The following is a 21,716-nucleotide window of genomic DNA, read 5'->3' as shown; positions in this document are numbered from 1 at the left end:
TTACAGAAAATTGAACACACAAACAGTAAAGGATTCATACGCCTTACCTAATCTGGAAGAGTCCTTCTCAGCATTGACCGGGTCCAGGTGGTTCTCGGTGCTCGATCTCAAATCAGGCTTCTATCAAATAGAGATGGAGGAAGCAGACAAACACAAAACCGCATTCGTCTGTCCTCTAGGATTCTTCGAATTCAACAGAATGCCTCAGGGGATAACCAACGCCCCTAGCACGTTCCAGAGACTTATGGAGCGTTGCATGGGAGAGTTGAATTTGAAGCAAGCCCTAGTCTTCCTGGATGACCTAATCATCTTCTCCTCTACATTGGAGGAGCACGAGGAAAGGTTGATGCGTGTGCTCAACCGATTGAAAGAGTTTGGCTTGAAACTGTCACCAGAGAAATGCAAGTTCTTCCAAACTTCTGTAAAGTACCTCGGCCACATTGTGTCTGAAAATGGCCTTGAGACCGACCCTGATAAAATAGCAGCATTAAAAACCTGGCCAAAACCAAACAACTTGAAGGAGCTAAGAACCTTCCTGGGTTTCTGCGGTTACTACCGCCGGTTCATTAAAGACTACTCAAAGATCGTGAAGCCACTCAACGGGCTCACTGCTGGCTATCCACCGCTAAGAAAGCATGCTAAAACTACAGTGAACCCTGAGAAGTATTTCAATCCAAAGGACGTCTTTGGTGACAGATGGACACCAGCTTGCCAAACAGCGTTCGACACCATAATCGAAAAGCTGACAACCGCACCCATCCTCGGGTTTGCTGACCCCAAGCTCTCCTACATTTTACATACAGATGCAAGCACCTCGGGCCTCGGTGCTGCTCTCTACCAGGAGCAACAGGGACAGCAGCGCATCATTGCTTATGCGAGCCGAGGTCTGTCGAAGTGTGAGTCCAGGTATCCTGCTCATAAATTAGAATTTCTTGCCCTTAAGTGGGCAGTAACAGAGAAATTCCAGGATTACCTGTATGGAAACACATTCCTTGCTGTCACAGATAGCAATCCATTAACATATATTCTTACCTCAGCTAAGCTCGACGCCACGAGCTACAGATGGTTGGCCGCTCTGTCGACATTCGATTTCCAGCTACAGTACAGAGCCGGTAAGCAGAATCAGGACGCGGACGGACTGTCCAGACGTCCTCATGGCAGAGTACCTGATGACACATCATCACAAAAAGAGTTGGAGAGAATACAACAATTCACAAAAAGACACCTGTCAGAGGCTGATTATGCACACCTGAATGAAAGCACCATCAAAGCCATTTGTGAGAAGCATTTGGTCCATGAAGTAATCAACAGTCACCCTGGGGAAACATCACCCAGCACCACCTTGGTCGTGTCACTTGCCCACCATCCAAAGGCTCTCCCTCAAAGCTTTGAAGAGGAGGATCAGCTTGGTGGCCTACCTGTCATTCCCCCGTTGGCACCAGCTGAACTAAGAGACAAACAAAATGCTGATCCCTGCATTGGTGAAGTCCTCAGGCAGGTGGAGTCCGGAGAGAAACCCCCACCCTCCTTGAGGAAAGAACTTCCTGAGCTTGGTCTCTTATTGAGGGAGTGGAACAAACTGGAAGTCTCAAATGGTGTTTTGTATCGCAGGCGACAAGAGGGTGCTCAGACTCACTACCAGCTTGTACTCCCTGAAGCCCTGAGATCCGTAGTCCTCAAGAGCCTCCATGACGACATGGGCCATATGGGCACAGAGCGCACGCTAGATCTTGTCCGGAAGCGATTCTATTGGCCTAAAATGTCAACTGAGGTAGAAGATAAAGTCAGAACCTGCAACCGTTGCATACGACGTAAGACCATGCCCGAGAAAGCTGCACCACTCATCAACATTGTGGCCACAAGACCACTCGAACTCGTGTGCATGGATTTTCTCAGTGTGGAGCCAGACTCAAGTAACACAAAAGACATCTTGGTCATTACCGACCATTTTACGAAATATGCAGTGGCAGTCCCCACCCCGAATCAGAAAGCCAGGACAGTGGCCAAGACCCTGTGGGACCACTTTTTCGTCCATTATGGCATTCCTGAAAAACTCCACAGTGACCAAGGTCCCGACTTTGAGTCCCGAACAATAAAAGAACTGTGTGAGCTCATTGGCACTCAAAAGATAAGAACCACACCTTATCATCCGAGAGGGAACCCTGTTGAACGCTTCAACAGGACCCTGCTCAACATGTTGGGAACCCTTGAAAACCAGAAGAAGAGTCACTGGCGGGAGTATGTTAAGCCGTTAGTACACGCTTATAACTGTACTAAGAACGAGACAACCGGCTTTACCCCTTACGAGTTAATGTTTGGGCGTCAGCCAAGATTGCCAGTTGACCTAGCTTTTGGTCTACCAGTCAATCATCAACCAGGCTCTCACTCGCAATATGTCCGCAACCTGAAATCTCAACTTGAAGACAGTTACAGAGTAGCAACTGAGAATGCCAAAAAGACAGCCAATCGCAACAAGGCAAGGTTTGATAAGTATGTTGTTGACTCCAGCTTGAAAGAAGGCGACAGAGTCTTGGTTCGAAATGTCCGACTCAGAGGCAAACACAAGTTAGCTGACAAGTGGGAATCCGACGTGTATGTTGTCCTGAGACAGTCCGGAGACGTCCCAGTGTATGTTGTGAAGCCCGAGACAAGAGATGGTCCACAAAGAACTCTTCATCGTGACCTCCTGTTGCCATGTGGTTTTCTTCCTGTGACTCCTGTTGAAAGCGAAACTAACCCACCAAAGGCAGTAAGGGGCCCAAAAACTCGACAACATTCTGAAAATGACACATCAAATGGAGCTGATGGGAATGAATCCCAATCTGATTCTGAGGAATATCATTATCAAAGAAACCTAACAGTAGAAACACTAGGTTTCGTCTCAACTTCCGAACCTATGGAATACTTGCCTGAAAGGATTGAACCCGAACCTGACTTGCCTGCTGTTGTGCAAGATCCTTCAGACGTAGCCAAAGCTTTCCCCGAGGACGCTCCAGTAGAAACTTATGACCTAAACTTACCTGATTTTGGAAAAGATGACTCAATTACCCCTGAGGAGAGAAACTCAATCGCTGAACAGGAAATTAGAAACCTACCTGAGAAAGATGTGGATAACGTCCATCCTTCTACTGAACCTGGTCAGGCGAGCAAAGAAAACACAAGTGATCTGAGTCAAGTGAACCATCAGACCGAAAGAGACTGTTCAGGAAGACCTGTTAGAGACAGAAAACCGATTAAGAGACTGACTTATCCTGAGCTAGGAAATCCGTTGGTGACAGTAGTTCAGTCTTTATTTCACACCTTGAGTGATGTGTTTACAGACTCCCTTGAAAAACCTAGCTTTCCAAAAACCCCTAGAGTTATGGCAGTGTAATTTTAAAAATGCACAGGGACGTGCATTAGGTAAAGAGGGGAGGATGTAACCCACATTAAAATCTGATATAAATAGTTGATTAAATACCTGTAGACAGAAAATAACGTCACTGCCCCTTTAAGGAACTAGCGTTACAGACGCAGCGCCGTAGTGACGCAGCACACAGCCCGGAGGGAGAGAACAGAGGAGGAATCAGAGGAAAGCGCAGTGATTAGTTAACAACAAAAGTTAACATTATATTTGAAAACCATAATCTATCCGGTCGGGAACTGACGGGAATTTTATGAGCGCTAAACTAAATCGGTTTTGGTGAGTTTTATGTTTATTTTTTCGCACTTTCACTGTATTTTGCTGTAAAAACAGCCGTTACAATAGCCGTTGATAGCCGTTATAAATTGTTAACCGATTAACATATTGAGTTCAAGAAGAATTTATTTGTATAAATTGAAGATTTAAAAAGAGTTTTATTGTGTTTGCGACCTGTCATACAGGTCAGTTTTTTTTGCTTGGTTGGAAGCTCGGTCGGAGTCAGGATTTGTCTACCGTGTGCGGCGTGCACATTCATGGACGGGATTCACGGACGGGATTCAGGATGGCGAGCCAGACCCAGACATTCAATTCACCTTCTCCATCACATTAAGGAAGGACTCTCCTGCGTGTGGTAATTCGCTGCCAGGACGAACTGAACCGAACTGAACAGAACTGATAATTTATTGAATTATTATTTTTTGTTTGGATCGAGTCAACTAAGATTTTTTCATCGAACTGAATAGCTGATTTCATATTCGGGTTGTACTCGAATTTAAAGTGATATACTTTGGTTTCTATATGTTATATCTTTGAGTATGATTTGAACAATTGTAATTTATTTTGATTTGATTGTGTTTGAGGTATTTTCTCACCTGTAAAAGAAAGAAAACGAGTTAACTCAGAAAAAATAGGGATCTCAAAATAGATACAACATAGGAAATAAAAGAGACTGGTCTAACTAATTCAAATTAGACTGTCTAAAATAACATAGGAGAACAAAGATCAGTCTAATTAAATTAGATTAGTCTTATTAAAATGAACTAGGTGAACTAAAGAGTGAAAAGAAAAGGTGATATACTCTTTATTTATTTCTTTTTTTTTCCCTTTTCATTTTTATTTGCTTCCTTATTAAGAACCTGCAATATATTTATTTATTAATTTACTTAATTAGTTATGGTATCTTATTTGTGTGTTTTATATTCAGTAAATTGCCGGCTTGTTTCACTTAAAGCAGCGGTCTCTGGTGTTGTCATTCTTGCTCCCCACTCCTTAGAGCCTAGAACTGGTCCAGTGGCGCAGTTAGCGGTTTGATACCGGTGCTACATCTGTCTCAGGTAATTGCAGATTTTAGTGGCAGTGTCCTGTGAACCCCGTGAATACCGGGGGTCCACTCTACTTATATAACTATTATGAATAAAAATGGTAAAAGAAGTTGATAAAATTATTCATAGTCTCCTACTGAGTTGTCTTGGAAACCAGGACCAAATGGTAGGAATAAAGCATGCAGATAAGATGACAATATTCAGGCTTATTCCATTTTAATAAGTGAGATGTACAATCAGTTCTCCTTTTAGATAAAATAGGCAGCAGACTTTACATTCTGTACTTTTCTTTATGTTCAGACAGGCAACTTCTAAGAGCTATGAATGTGCTTCAAATAATATACAAGTACAAATGAAGAAGTAGAGAATTAATCAGCCACCGGCAATCAAGAAAATAACATCCAGACATCTCATCAAAGGCAACTCATTTTTATCAAAGCTTCTTGAACCTGGTTCCACAAAACAGATTAATGAGCAGCAAAAAACTCTGTCAGTCCTGGAAATTATTTACAGATTTGGACTGATAATGTTGATAAATGGAACAAATGGAATGTGACTGGGTCATTTCACAGCAGCCTAAAATCACATGTGGATGATTACCTCGGAGCCACTTGGAGTCATATTTGACTGTACGCAGAACAGGACTACTTTCTCCCAGACTTCTGTAAATGACTGCATCGCTCGCCAAGAAGTCAGTCATTGTTGCAGAGTAGAAGTCACCACCTGAAGGACAGAAAAAAAAAAAAAAAAGCAGAGACTGAGATGCACTGTTGGGAAGCACAATTACAAAAGCTTGGCTTTAAATATGTATTTTGATCAAAGATGGCTGCTCATGTTCTTTAAAAGGAGGCTGAGTAGAGCAGATGTAGGCGAACATGCCAGTCTGAAGAGCAGCAAGTGTGAACTTTGCTCAGATGTCAGTGGAAACCTGGCAGCTTTAGAGAGCTGCTTTGGCTCTCACTTCTTTCCCGAGTTTGACCCAAGCGTGTTCAGGGTGTATCAGTTTTCTTTACTGCTAATATTAGCAAAGTGACTGTAAATCCAACCGCAAATAAGAATCGTAAAGAGGAAACTATAAATTATCTCAGCTGAAGAGCCAAACGTTAAAACTAAAATAACACTCTTAACCACACAAGCCTTCAATGATGTATTCTACTCATCTCTGTCAACATCCACTTTAAATTAAATTTTATCTTTTGTTTCTTATTGTTTTGTAAATTAAATCTAATAGGAGTGACAAGATCTCTAGATAAAAATGTGGCACTTTGTGTAACTTAAAAGAAATTTGTCTTGCTTTGCACAATCCAAAAACTCTATTGTTACTGGTCAAATAAGAAATACTTCCTTTTCATCACTTACTGATTATTTATTGGTGAAATAACAAAAAAACATAACAGGTTGACAGTAAAATTCATCCATAAAACCAGCCGTCGTATTTTCTTTAAATTGTGTTCATTAACACCCAATTTAAACATTTCAAGGCATTTTTAGTCTATAGAATTAAACATCATTCTAGCGTTCAATTCAGAGCTCAACTAAAAGGTTGTTGCATGCTTTTTTGAAGAATCTGTTCCGCTCTCTTCAAAATCTAAACTAATCAAATCTAAATCGTAAGATTATACACTTATTGGAGAATTATTAAAGCATAGTTTAGCTATGAAGTGTTTGCTTTTTTTTAAAGGAAGATAAATTGGTTTTTTCCCTGTTATATTTGGCATTTAAACCATCTTAGGTTTGGCTCTACTCAAACACTGCAGTACACAAAGAAGTTAAACCTGGAACTAAATATTTAACACTGATTTCAGGTCCTTTAAAAACAAAACATAACAAAACAAAAAGTACCTTCTTTAAAGCAGAAAAGACATTAGTACTAGTAGTAGTAGAAGCCATAACATTAGGTCAAAGGTTTTCTTAGACTGGCATAATTTTTAGGTGTTTGTGGGGTTTTCTTCACTAAAAATGACTTTTGCCTCAAGAAATACATGTTGCAAGTCATAGAAATACTCTCCTTTCTTTATTTCACATTAAAAATCTATGAGGCATTCAGTACTGCATGGCTGAGAGTGAGAGCAGCCTGTTTCTCACAGGACGGGCGACTGAACTTGGTTCAGGCTCAAAACATCCTCAAGCTAAATTTCAGAATAGTAGCTGAAAGGTTCTATAAACTTTACACACCATCATGGAAGTTCAGATTCTGGGAGCAAATCCAAGGTTTCTGCATTTCCAATATGAAGGAAGTATAGGTAGGAAAACTTAATACCTTCAGTGTGACATTAAATGTTTGGTTCTTAGCCCGACATGTACAATTAAAATGCACTAAAACCAAACAGGACCAGTGGTTGTCTATTCTATGAAGGGTTTATTTTGAATTCACTGAAATTAATGTCCACTTTGGAATACTGACCTGCGAAAAGGCCGACATTAGATTGGCGGGATTCGAAGGGACATCGAGCCTGTCCCACTACCTCCTCACCTTCCTGCTCCAGGGTCGACATCTTAAACAGAGAGAAAGCTTAATCAATCAATCAAGTTTATTTGCATAGCACATTTCATAGCAAGGCAGTACAAGCTGCTGTACATAATAAAAATTGAAAATGACAAAGTTATAATGAGACCACATACAAAGTTTTAGGGCTGGGGGACAAAGACTAACATCAGCAAAGCTCTGCATTGTGGCTGCAGCACTGATGGCAAAGAATCAATTTGTCCTCTATATCAAAAGTCTGAAAGAAATGTGGTAAACTGTGTAGCTGAATATAAAGGATAAGTACTAAATCAATCTGTGGTAGTAAAAGGCAAAACATGCACCATAAAGATTAGTTTTATTTGATGCATTATATGTGGGTCGTTTCCATAAAAGCAGTGTGTGGAGGTCCCGCTGCTCAGGCAGACAGGCCAGTTTATCTCCCGGCCGCAGATATTAAGCTGCTATTTTCCAACCTGCTGTTAACAAGGTTGTAAACTTCAAACACGACAATGCATGAAACCCAACAGTGTGAATGTTTGTGGGCTGTGAAAGCTAAAGGAACACAGAGCAGGTTCAATGCCCTTTGTGGCAGTAAGGTGACAGAAATATACACATACTGCACATTAGTAGCCCATTAACACGTTGGCTTAGTTTGCCATGTAAATCTGATCGACACATTTGCGTAATTACTGGTCTATTGTTATTCTTACTGCAGATTAAAATAATTAATTGATGTTCTATAGAATACAAAGGTTATGCTTATGCATTCAATATTTATAAAACAAAACCAGGACTGTGGAGAAAATAAAATAAAATAACGCTAATAAAAACTGGATGGGCATTGCGAATAGTGATGTTTAAATTTCGCGCAAATCATAACTTGGATCTGATAAAGACGTATTTCAGGTCACCGTTTTGGTATCATATCATTATATGTAATTAGCATTAGTTTAACACAAATCAGTTCTGTTGTTGGAACCTCAAAATAAAACATTTGACATCTATGTGCTGGATAAACACCACGAACAATGTAAACTAGACTTAAAAATATATGAAATGCAAGACAAGATCTTCACCTTCATCTCTGTACAGCTTTAAGAATTCCAACTGCGTTGCAAGTTTGACTTCTTTTGATGAAAAAAACATACTGCACTATTTCCAATTTTATTGTACTCCGCTCCACTGAAGCATCAAAGGCAAACTTTGATTGGATTTGTTGAGGTTTTCACAAAAACATGTTTCAAAGTTGCAGAAATGAAACAAAATATATACCACAGACTTCCTAATGCTTGATTCCAATGTTCAGGATGTAGCAACAGTTAAAGGGAAATTGCTCACAACTGCAGCAACATCTAGTTTGTCCTCTGCAGAGCAGCTTTAGCGAAGATGGTGAAGGTTAAGGTGCTGGTATCTAAATCTTTAAATTTAATCCAACAAACTGCTGCTATTTGAGTGTTCATGCTAATACAAAGGCAGAATCTTGCAAAAATATTTATACATCTTGAACTTCACCAATTTTTTCTACATTCCCACATCAAATTTCAAGATACTTGGGATCAAACTCAGAGTGGGAGAAACTCTTATTGCCCCCAGTTACAATTTGTTTGGCCGACTTGGTGTTTCAATATGTCCACTCCTCGCATTAGCAGCTTTAAGGGCTGGTGGAAACATGTTTATTTTATAAGAAACACTTCTAAAGGTGCATTCATGTAAGCACTGCTGTAATGGTAAAGTAAAAAAAATATGGTTTCAAAGTAGTTCAGAAAGTGTGGTGTGCACTGTCAAGACTTTCTTCGGGACAACTGCATTCTGCAGAGCTAATTATAACCATTGAGGTATTCCTTGAAATAAAGTCTAACAATATTAAGAAAGTTAGGAGAAATATTGAAATAAAGACGACAGAAAGCTTTGCAGTTTAGACTCCAACCTGTTGTTTTTGAAGGGATTTTTCCTTTTTATTGAAATAGGAATCAACTGTATTACACAAACTTCACAACGACTCAGGGTTTCGCTAAATAAAAATAAATTCAGAAATTAGAAGTGATAGTTCTGCATATTTGTGAAGACACTGCAGGGTCATTAGACACAGCACAGAGGAAGACAGACGGTTGTAACGCTTTAAGATTTTGTTTCATCATTAATGCATGCTGACGACAGCCTTTCTGCTGTCTACACACCAGCTGTCTCAGCAGCCTGGGCAGCAAAGCTGCCTATTCATAGACAGGCATCCACTCATGTCTTTCACAGCCACACAAATCTGATTCAATCCCCCACTCTCCTGCACATGTTTTTTCTGTCCAGTTTCAGGAACAGATTCCTTGTTATGACTTATATTTCTTCCCTCTTTCTCCAGCAGTCTGAACAGTCATTCCTCCTCCTTTTTCAGACGAGGGAAACAGATGAGGGGTGCGAGGCGAGAGGATGTTTTGGTAAAGCTGTAAATCAGCCGCTCTTTTTATAAAGGGAGTCTGTGGCAGGAAGATGATAACGTGTGAATATAGGTCGAAACGCAGCCCTTTAAACATTTTACATCAACTTCTCTGCAGGACCGCTGGCACATCTGAGCCAGAGTTTGATTTTGGAGAACATTCAGGTAATGTCAGCCTGTGGAGAAGCTCTGCTTACTTCATAATCCCTCAGACTGCTCCGGGAATCGGATCAAAACTATGTTGACACTATGACCTCAAAAAACATGTAGAGAAAGTGGTAGGTTAAAAAAAAGACCTTGTTTAAAAGGTTTAAAGGTTAATATTGACTAATTTGGAAAGTCAGTTTGGAGCCTGTAATATATAAGCGAATGGGTATACGTTATTTACATGATGTGCTGTGAAAGAGTTGAAACAACCTTGTTTAAAACTGAGGTAGAGTTTTTTTTCCACTGAAGCAGACTCAGTGCTAACCAGGTCTGGGTCTGGAGCCAGTTCTTACCTTGTACTAAAAACACTGCAAAAGCTAAAGTGGTTTTCCATGACAGTCAGCTTGGAGCTACTTTATCACATCACTAAAAATGTCTTTTAATCCTTTGTAGTGTTATGAAAACTGTTTATCTATGCACACCGTTTATATCAGTATCGCTTTAAGCTAATGTCTCAACATCACCGGCTTAGTTTCTAAATGCTGATCTAAGCAACCTCCGGATTTATGAGCACACTTAGACGTCTCAAACTTTGATCTCCTGCCTCAGTGTTTCACTGAAGCACTACAAACCGGGTCCAGAGTACACAACGTTTAAGGAAGGATTTATTTACACACACAGAGTTTACAAATGAGCTCACAAATTGTATACAGATCCAGCTGTAAAAAAGTGATTTTGAGTGCATGTCTGTGTGGTGCATTGACCAATAGAAATTATATAGCATCAACTTCCCAGTGACCCCCTTAGACTTCATTGAGTCATTTCACTACATTTTCTAAATCTTTTCTTTGTTTATATTTTTTAAAATTTTTGCAATTACTAATTATATTTTAATTTTAGAATTTTCCAAAAGGTTAATGGTTTAGACCAAGGTTAAAAACTATAGGGTTGCTGTGTTACTGCATAGAAATAAACAGAAGACATAATAGTCTGGACAAACCTCACCTATCAAAACCTGTCTGTGCTTTATTATATCTGGTTTTTTATATACATAATGTGGTTCGGGGAGTGCTGTGGTGGTGCAGGGGCAACGCACAATCTACGTATTGAGGCCTTAGTCCTCGTGCCGGCGGTCACAGGTTCGACTCCCGGCCTGGCGACATTTGCTGCATGTCTTCTGGCTTTCTCATTACCCTCTTTCCTGTCAAACTACTTTCGAAAAAATAGATATATATACATAAAATGTGGTTCTGTTATAAGTTAAATGGCAAATTGTTTATATATGTTGTTCAAACATTAATAAAATATCAAGAATGAGGTCAGGGCTGAAGCAGAGTAAACATCAAGTGGGAAAAAAAAAGTTTTTTAGCACTATGTGTTCTCATCGATCTCAAGGGTCGTAAGTGTGAGTTTTGCTGGGAGGAGACTAGAGGGATAAAAGAAGGAGAATATGAAACAGTGAGTGTGTTTTCTTTCGATGCCAATGCAACATCATGAAGCTAAGTGTTTTTAGTGTTTTTCTTTCAAATTAGGCCATTAAAAATAATTTAGCTTGGCAGTTTTTATGGATCTCTCATATTTATTGGTTTTGGTCCATATGTTTTCATCAAACTCTGATGAACCAGTTCCCAGCAACAGTATAAAGATTTAAATGGTCTTGCACTGCCAGAGTCACTACTTATGGCAAAGGAAAACCAAAGAACAGAATCTTAGAAACCGTCAAAGAAACAACAGTAGCAGCACACCAGCTGTAAATCATTACCTACAAGAGAATAGGAAGATATCACAATTATGTTAATGGGTGCAGTTCTGAATATTTCAACAATATGTGCAACTCCACCCTGAAACCTCCACATTGAATTGTGGAGATATGAGTGTGTGACTATTTATCAAGAAAATGTTCCAATCCATCTCACTTTAGGCTTTCATTCAATTTGTGGCATTTATTGAACAAGTCTCCCTTTATTCCATGACTTAAGCATTTACAGCTGGGTTGTCTCAGAGCCAACCTTAAGGCACAAGGTCTTTTTATTTACTCTTCCACAGCCTGTGGGCTTGATAGCTCATGGAATACCGCTGCAAGCTATACTCGGATTAATAGAGAATATTTGGAGAGAAATCTTCAAAAGATGAAGATGAAAGACAAGCAAAGGTAGCTTTGTTACGCCTGGAGATGTGGGGCTGCAGATGGATCTCCAAGGTATGAATATAGAGAACATTTTGAGAATGAGAACTTAATATAACTATTTATCCTAAAATATTTATTTTTGCAATTCATATGCATTATAGTACTGATGGAGAATGTGATTTATATATAAATAGTAGGTAGAGATGATATATTTAGTGAAGAGAGGTTCAGCAAACACATTAGGATTAAATATTCAAGTAGAGACAAATCCACACATTAGGTAGGGACATAATCATACGCAAAAATCCTGATTCTGTTCAGTTTGTAAGTAATTGTTTGAGACAGTGTTGGCATGATTAAAGCTTTCAATTCAAAGTAAAATATGATTGTCTCAGGATTTATATTCTTCACACAACAGTTGTAACAAAAAGGGTTTTCAGTGTATGTTTAGAAAGTTGCAACTGTTGCATATGCATGTATTTTAACTATTGCATTAGTTCATATCTTTCTTTTTTTATTTATTTCATATTAGTTTCACACAAACTCTTCTTCAGTATTATTAGGTACATACAGAAATGCTTAAATCTCACTTACAGTGTGTTTCAATTGATTATGATTTTCTGACAAGCTATATTTTTTTTTACGGTAAACTAGGAGCAATTTGAAAGAAATAATTTTAAATCATTAGGTGTTGAAGTAGAAACAAAACATCTACGTCTCCTCAACCCAATATAAGGTTGAATATTAGTTTTACACAAACTCTTCACCTGTGCCTTTCATTCACTTGTGACAAGCTGGGAAACAAAAAAATGCATCCTTATTTTGGGTACCATAATTGAGACATTTTCACAAATGCTCCTTGCTGACATCTAAAAAAACCCCCCAAAAGATATATGTTAAACATTTGCTACCTTTAATATCCACTGTGAAATGCCATATTTTTTGATAATTTTATCAACAAAACATTTTCATTCCAGTGAACTTCTCATCTTCCTGGTAAAGCCACTGAAAGCTGGAGGAAGCACAGATTCTCATCACCTCTTACTTTAAACTGGGCCAATTCACTGAGGATGTGGGAAAATTAAATTTTGAACTGGGAGGTTTTTTTTGCATTTTTTTGTTTTTCAGACTCCTTTGCACCATCAGATTTACTGTGTTGCATGAGTTGTACTCCCTCTTCTAATGCTCCGGCATGAATCATAGTCCAGACGGGTGATGTCACTTCCAAGGCCACGTCATGCTGGATTTCATTCAACAAAAATCAAACCGTAGGAGTTTTTCACAGGGAACTCATCTAGGGACGATTCAAAATTAAAGAAAATTTATTTCGTTTAACCAGCAGCGCCTGTGATTTATTACAGGCATGGTCACTGGTAAATAAAGCTGAGGTGAAACTGGCGCAAACTTGCTTTTCCCACTCCTACTTTTTTCTCCTTCGTCCTTTTCCACCCTCAGCTTCATCATGCCAGAGGTGTAAAAGGAGCAACCATCAGCGTATTCTGTGTTCTGTCAACAGATTGCTTCTCCCCGTGTCTTGTTGAGCCAACATATTTTTCACCAACATAAAATACAAAACGTCAGCTTACCATGTAAAACATAAATATGACACCCACATCTGTGTGATCAGTGCTGACCTGCTGCTAATATCAAAATAACCGCTTGATCACTTTTTTCAGCTAAAAACATCTGATGCTTCATATATGCCAACAAGAAAGTCTGTTGATGCGAACACTTGAGAAGAGTTTCTCTGTTTAAGTGCTGAATTTGTGTTGGAATCCTTCCTGTAAATACATTAAATCAGTTGTTTTATATGCACATAGTCAGTATGAGTTCACAGCTGTTTGGAGGCTGAAGTGCTGACTGAAAGAGTTTATTTCAAGATGACAAATTCTGCAAAGACCGTGGGTCGACCTCACTTTGTAGCGGCTTCTGTGGGTGTCATTTTACAGGAGATTTATTATAACATTAGCTTTTGTTGCTCAGGTCTCCCAAACTATCAAGATGTTCTCAATAAAGTGGGAGAATGTTTAAGTTGTCTAATCTAATTATAACAATAAAAACCTTTGCTAGATCCTTATTGAGCAATAAAGAAATTTTTCTATAAACTAATGTTAACATAATGTGTCAACAGACTTCCACTAAGTAGCCTTTGGATTGCAAATTGTATGAATGCCTTTAAAACTATGATAGACAGGCAGGTATGTTACGGGGAAATCAGTCAAGCTCTCTTTAGCTGTACAGGATTAATTACACACAGAGTGAAGATTGTAATAAGAATTATTTTATAATTATATATAATAAAAATATGACATTTCATTTATTAGATTAAAATGTTACATAGGACCAATTAAAAATGACATTGAAATACAGAAATGTAAGTTTGATGAAAGTATGATTTATTTGTGGCGGTCGGGCTTTACGTCAGCTTTACCTGCCTCAGTTTCAAACTTGTCCTTGACAAAGACGCTCAAAATGGGTGAGCAACTATTTCCCAGCTAATTTCAAGATGGCTAAATATGTAATGACCTTTATTACAGAAGGTCATGACATCTGTTCCATAACAAATAAAAAAAAAAGTCAGATTGGAAAGCCATACAATGATTAAGAACAAGACCTTCAATACGTCTACCATGTTGTTTTATTTAAATTATGTATTACTCTATTTTTCATTACCTCCTCAATGTCCCAGAAGAGCCTTGGAACAAACTTTTAAGCACAGCTGAACAACCTTACTGTCATTACAGTTAATTTCATAAGTGATACTGCCTCAAACTTAAAGCAACATTGACTCTTTAATAGATTATAAAACAAGTAGGCGCGGAAGAAAGTAAACTGACTTTATACTTTTATGTTCCTGATATAGAAAATGCATTTTGCTACTTACTGCTGGGTTAGTAAATTAATGTTAATTACATCTGCAGTGTGGATTTATAGTTTTGCTTTAAGCTCAGTGTTTTTTCTTTTGCAATTCTGGTTTTCCAAACATGGCTACAATTGGTGGACCTTTTTGAAGACCTTTGGATTGCAAATTGTATGAATGCCTTTCATGCAATTTGCATTCATACCAATTGTATGGTATGAATGATACATTTGCATTTGAATGCAAATGTATCAATTTGCATTCACACCAATTGGTATGAATGCAAATTGATACATTTATACAATTTTATGTGAAATTGTATTAATGTACATACAAAATACGATTTTGTGTGAAATCATAACAATTTCACACAAAATTGTTGTGAAACAATTTTTTAATTTGTAAGGTAATTACTTAAGTATATTCAACTGAATAATATCCTTTTTGCTTTGTTTTGTCACTGACTCAAACTGAATTAATATAGTTTACCCCAAAATAAGAAAACAAACCATATTTTCATAGAGACTTAAGGACCCCACTAGCTTTTTATTGTTTATGTATCTAAAAGTAATCAGGTTGCTGGCATCATATTGAGATTTGCATTGCATCGGCCACAGAGATGCACAACAATAGCGGTGATGGTTAAATAAAAACAAGGAGTTTGTTATAATGAAGATCTTTACTAGACAGACTTTATCATCAGATTTCAGTATTAGTTATTGCTTTTACCCAGTCTACAGAAAACCACAGTAAACGCAGGGTAGAAACTAGAGGTTTACAAGTGATTTCTAACTTCTCATTTGAATGCAAAAGGCCACTTTGATTAAACTGCGTTTTTTGTATTTTAGGCTGTAAGCTAGAGATGATCAAAATAAATCCTGCTTCTTTAAAAGCACTTGAACAGCCAACATACATCCAAAGCAGACACTTTTTAAGAGTAGATATTATCCAAATCAACTTTTTTTGCAGATAAGCTGTCTAAATGGGTTCTTAAGTGTGCTACCTTTATATGTTTGTTCATACTGTGACTGTGCTTAAATCTGCAATATTTTGCCAAAAAGCAGTCTCAGTGCAGCCTTCTTTGGTTTGAATGTTGGCTACTGCAATTAAATGTTGCTACTGGTTAAAACGCTACAGCTTTGTTGATGTCTACATCACGAAATTTGACTGAAGGCAAGGTTATGCTTTCATAGAGGGGCTAATTACCTACTTTGTGAAGCATCTTTCCTGTCACTTCACTATCAAATAAAGGCCACAAGAGCCAACAAAATTCTTAAAGAGAAAACATTAAAAAAAGAAAAACATCACCAATACAGAGGAAGAATCCCGAGGTGAAAGACTTAAGAGCCAAATCCTATCTGAACATGAATATGCAAAATATGTAGTATTCTCTACACAGAAAGTTCAAACAGATATAATAAAAATGCTTCTGAATCTACATCCCAAACTGTCAAAAATTGCTTGTCTGCTTCAACATTTACTAAAACAAATTTACCAACATCAACCTTGCTGCTAAAAGTTGTGCTCATTGTGTCGAGTCAATTCTTACACATGTAAATAATGTGTCAATAGTAGGTTTGTACCAAAGTTTATATTATTGAGTTGTCTAGAGGAAGTTTATACTCTGTTATCCAGCTGTGTTGTTGTAACTTCACATTTGGAAGGAAATGAACCCGTTGCATCTGTCTGTGACCTGAACATACGAGTTATATCATGGATAATGGTATTTTCACATAAAGGCAGGGCAACACTAATGTGGCAAAAGTGTGTCATTTCCATTTAAAGAGAGAAAAAATAACACAGTGCAACTGAGAGCATGCAAGGACACTGCCACAAACACAGTGTCTCATTATGGCCCCAAAAAGATCACTTATCTGTAATTGAGGCCAGCAGTCGGCACACAGCGGTGCAGTAACCTACCTTATAGTTACGGCAGGTGGGATTGAAGGCATTGGTGCCACAGGCAAACAGAGTCTCATCATTGCGTGGGACCAGCACTTTGATGTAGTTGTAACATTCATCCTGTCAGGAGGGGATAAGCTCAGTGTTATTGCAAAGCAATAAAATCAAATGAGGTTTTAGCAACTTCCTGCAAGACACAAACAACTTTACTGCTTAACAGCACATTATTCTAATCTTTAGATTCCTTAGTGCAAACTGTCACTGTGCTGAAAACAGACATGGGCCAAGGAGGACTGCAGGAGAAATCAGACCAACAGCACAAGTAGAGAGATGAAAATATATTTCTCTAGATGATGATACTCACGCTGTTCTTCCCTCTCACAGTGCACTTCGCCACATCCTTCGTCTTCCAAGTCAGTTTCTGGAAAACAACAAGACAGCCAACTGTCAGCTCAAAAGACAAGACTCTTTCTCACCATCTCAGCTTCCGTCGCTCCTAGTCGTTCAAGTGCCATTACAAGACCGCTGTGATAAAAATCTCATTAATTTCAATAAAACTGTTGTGGGGAAAAACAAACAGGGAAGTATCAGGGACCCCCGCAGCGCCTGAGCGGCTCATCAGTGGGCAGCCAAACACTGTGGCTCCTCAGAGATAAAAATCACTCGGAGATAAGAGCGAATCCGTGAGGCTGCGAATACAAGAGAAACAAAAGACTGCAAAAAAGGAAGCTCAGATCACTTTACAGCCTATATGAAGAGGAGTCAATTAATCCCAATTAACCTTCTGGCCAAAAACAAATTAAAAACAATCCTGCCCTCCATCTGTAGACATGAAAACAACTCACACTTTCTGTATCACAGCCTCATACATGCTGAGCTGGTACAAAAAAGATCCAGCAACTTGTTAACAAGCTTTGCCAGCCAAAGGATTAAGGCATTCCGCCTCACTGTCGACTAATTTACGGATAAAATTCTCCGAACCTCCTGCATTCCTCTGAGAATTCAAGCAGTTGTCTACATGTCTGCGTCAATTAAGCTCCATTTCTGCCAACATCTCATAACAATATATGATCAGACAGAGTTTGATATCTTCCTCAGTGACATGATAGGGTGTGTTGGAACAGCCCCCAACCATGAAAAGCCATTTCCAGTCTGTAGGTTAAAACCGCTGTTGCTCAGTCATCACTTCTTTTAAATATCCCTGAATTTTATCCAGGATAAAACAAACTGATTTCCTGGAATCCATTTAAATGCGTTATAAATAATTAGCCTCCAGTTATTATGCAACTTCACATTTATAATTACTTGTTTTTTGTGAAGAATCAGTCAAACAGTTCAATTAATCTGTCTTTTCTGTGGAAACACCTCACCTTTGATTTTACTGAGAGATAAAATATGCTTTTATTAAAAAAGAAATCTCACAACCAGCAAATTAAATGCTGAAGGCTATTTAAAAATATATAAAGAGAATGCCACTTTTAGATCCTACTCCTGAGTTATTGTCAACACCTTTAGATTTCATTCTTTCTTCTGTTTGTCTCGAGATTGGTATAAATACAACAAAGCTGCAGAAGAAAAAACAGGGAATGCAGGGTTCAGCTCTGGTTCCAGATGTAGAACAAAATGATACCACAAGGCTCCTGTACTTTGAGTTAATATCTATTTAACTCCCTGCTGATGCACAAAACATGATAAACATTTGCAAAAAATGAGTTTATAATTTCATAATTGTTTTCTCAACACAACTCTGATTTAGTTTTGTAAAGAACTGATACAATTCAGTCGGAGTCAGCACTATGGTAATATTTCTGGTCTCCTTTAAGCTCGATTTGGTTTACTAATAAAAACATACAGCCACTCAAACCAGGGGAGATCAATGAAGGGGAGAACGTGAATGAACGCCTGGTGTGAAAAATGAAGAGGCGGTTTAAAATGAGCTTGCATAAAGGGAATGGATCTGTGATGAGGACATACCATTTTCTGGTGGTATGAGTCAGTCACACACTAATGATCTAGCGGAGATGGATAACAGAAAGAAAGGAGAATGAGAAGGAGAATAAGGGAACAGGCTTTATAATTTTCCACTCAGTTGCTGCCGCTATATTGGAGGCTGGAGAAGTTTGAGTGAATGAATAAAGAATGCATCACGTTCAAACATTTAATACTAAGCTTCTCGCACAAGAGGAGAACACTGCAGTGCTTAGAAGTTCCCATTTTCATTGTGCAACAGCCTTCACCCAAATCAGCAGCTTAGATCATCCTTGACATCAAGTAGTGCCCTTATCGAAACAAATATTCATGTTTGGGGCTAATCTAAATACAAGCAAACAAAAAGTTCAGACCTCAGAGAGCCTTTATTTAAGTGCAATCATGTTTGACAAATGAGATTCAGATAGGGGAGAACAAGGCACTGCAAAAGCAACAACAACACAATTTCATTTGTGGTAGATGCATGTCTGGAGAGAGATTGCTTACTACATGAATGAAAAAGAAGGCAAAGGGTAGAAAATAATCAGGCTCAAACATTACAAGAACTTGCTTTTTTGTGTAAACAGTACGATTCAGAAAGAAAAAAGGAAAATAAAAGTCAGAAATGCCTTGCATAAATAACTCGGGGTGCTCCATTCCCCACCTTTAAAAAAAACACTAGTTATTCTCAACGCACAGTGCATACTGCTAATGTTATGCATAACACTGAGATACTATTATTAATACTATGATGACAATATTGATGACAATACATCCCCATCTTCCTCTTTTATTTCTTTCCCATCATTACAATGACCCCACCATTTTCTGTGGACTTCAGCATCTCAGCCACATCAATCAGATCTAGTGTGGGCATCAACCATTATTTAACTTCGTCCCTCCAACTGGCTAATTTTATTGTCGACATGTAGATTTTGAATGCATGGTATCTAAAATACATCATCTTACTAAAACCGCATTAAAGTAATCCTTTGCAGTTGCAATATTGCAAACTTTGATTGCGCAATGACAGCTTTGACTTGAAGCATTATCAAGGTCAAAAGTTGATGTACAAGTTGTCCAGCTGCAATTTGCTAAGCCAGTGTTTAAAACATAAAGTCTATTTTCATATGCATATGCATATGCATATGATGTAGACATGACATACAGTACAGACCAAAAGTTTGGACACACCTTCTCATTGAGTTCAATGAGAAGGTGTGTCCAAACCTTTGGTCTGTATTGAGTACAGATCAAAAGTTTGGACACACAGTTGTGTCCAAACTTTTGGTCTGTACTGTACATCAGATATCATGTGTACATCATACATTTTCCCAACCGATTGATGTGCTTTTAGAATGATGCTCACAATGGAATAATTTAAAGCAAAGGTGAAAGTTAAGCAAACAACACCTTTTTTTGTTGACATATTAAAATGGAACAGCACTTTAAGAAAAATTATCAATGAGTAATATCAAAACAGGAAGCAAAGGTGCAAACAGTAGCCTAGCACTTAAGCAAATTGCTTCATATGAATACATGGTCAGCCAGAGCAATTCACTGTAAGAAAAGTAGATACTGCAGTAAACGGAACATCAAAAATACTAATGGACCATGTATTTCTAAATACATGCAGTGCTAATTCCAATTTTGGCCACTAATGGCTAAAAGTGACCAAGCGTAGGTTAAGGATTATTGTTGTAAATAATTCTAAAAGATCATGAAATCAAACACCTGAATGTCAATCTCTATGTAAAAAAAATTGTATTTGCAAGAGGAAAATTACCAACCCAAAGTGTAATGCGAGGGATAGAGAATCAGCAATAAAAACTGAAAAAATAATTTCATATACATTGTATCACATAAGGCAAACCAGCAGAAGCAGATTTTCAATCATGGCAGTGAAAATATTTTCCTACCTGCTGTGGGATTATCTGCTCAGACGAGGTGCCAAGATTGATTGCAAAAACATGGTCCCTGCAAGAGAGAGTGAGTTAAGACAAAAAACAGTCATCTCTGCATGCCTTTATTCATTCTATAAGCTTTCTGAATACAAACTTTGATAATATTTTGATCTCAGCAGTTCAACCACAAAGAAAGAAACAAGCTTTGATTTCACTCAAAGAGATTGATCCCAGCTTCACACAAACATCATCTAGAAGGTGGAAAAAAAAAAGTTTGGCTTCAAAACCTTACGAAAGTTTTTTCCCCAACTATTGACAAAACCCACACGATTCACTAAGTGGAGTGAGGCACACTATGTTGCAGCTGTGGAAAATATTAAGCCAATTTACGTAGATCAGGGCTCTCTATACCTTTGTAGATGGATTTCTTGGCAGGCGGGGTGCTGCAGTTTGGAACGAAGCCAAACGCTGAAGCAGAACTTGTTTAGCAAAAGGGAGAAGGAAAAACCTTGTGCCTTTTAGAAAATTACCTAATGAAACCTTAATGGTGAAGATTAGGATTAGTGAAGGTTCTAGCTGGCCAAAAGGTGTCACAGAAACAGAAATAAATTTAGTTAAAAATTAAAAACCTGAGTAGGTGTTAAAGTTAAGCTAATTTAAAGGCAGTTTCATATTTAATCATATTTCTTAATCCTCTTCCTATTTCAAAAAGTACCTTATCAGCCTCATTTGTACACATATTACTACAAAGAGATAAACTTATAAAGTTAACTTTACTTCTCTGTTCATAAAATGTCACATTTTGTTGTTGGCCCTGCTGCCTTGCAGTAAGAAAAAAGAAAATCTTACTGCATTGAATTTTCCTGTTTCTATAAACCGGATTTGGTGTTAGTCTTTTCAATCTCTGTTGTACACATATGGTGAAAAGCTACATCTGAACATTATTAATTAATGCTGTTCACAGCTGTTGTTCTGGATGGAATGATTTTTCAGACGCCATACTAACGTCTTCCCCTCACTAAAGCTGCAGAGTTAACAACTAAAGTTTGTTTTCTTAATTTAATTACTGCTATATTCTGAAATATGTTGTTCCCCTCAACTCTCTGTTGAGTTCACAAGTCTGTGACTCAGGTTTAGCAGCTCTATGAAAATGTGAATATGCCCATAAATGAACCATTTTAAAAATT

The 21,716-nt window shown here is 38.1% G+C and overlaps 1 protein-coding gene across 8 annotated transcripts in view; it reads right to left on the bottom strand.

The window, feature by feature from the left end:
* The window catches only part of sema6cb (semaphorin 6Cb), a 171,168-nt gene that overhangs the window by 54,545 nt on the left and 94,907 nt on the right, over positions 1-21,716 (bottom strand). For all 8 annotated transcript variants that reach the window (XM_032557983.1, XM_032557982.1, XM_032557981.1 and 5 more), the window contains 5 exons: positions 20,545-20,602; positions 17,022-17,078; positions 16,676-16,777; positions 7,130-7,220; positions 5,326-5,448 (listed from right to left, as the gene is read on the bottom strand). In XM_032557983.1, the coding sequence (XP_032413874.1) occupies positions 5,326-5,448; positions 7,130-7,220; positions 16,676-16,777; positions 17,022-17,078; positions 20,545-20,602 (431 nt within the window). The remainder of the gene's footprint in view (positions 1-5,325; positions 5,449-7,129; positions 7,221-16,675; positions 16,778-17,021; positions 17,079-20,544; positions 20,603-21,716) is intronic.

This window comes from Xiphophorus hellerii, chromosome 3 (genome assembly GCF_003331165.1).
Source record: "Xiphophorus hellerii strain 12219 chromosome 3, Xiphophorus_hellerii-4.1, whole genome shotgun sequence".
In the NCBI taxonomy this organism is placed as follows: domain Eukaryota; kingdom Metazoa; phylum Chordata; class Actinopteri; order Cyprinodontiformes; family Poeciliidae; genus Xiphophorus; species Xiphophorus hellerii.
Note: the sequence above shows the minus strand (reverse complement) of the source record. Positions and strands in the feature narration are given on the sequence as shown.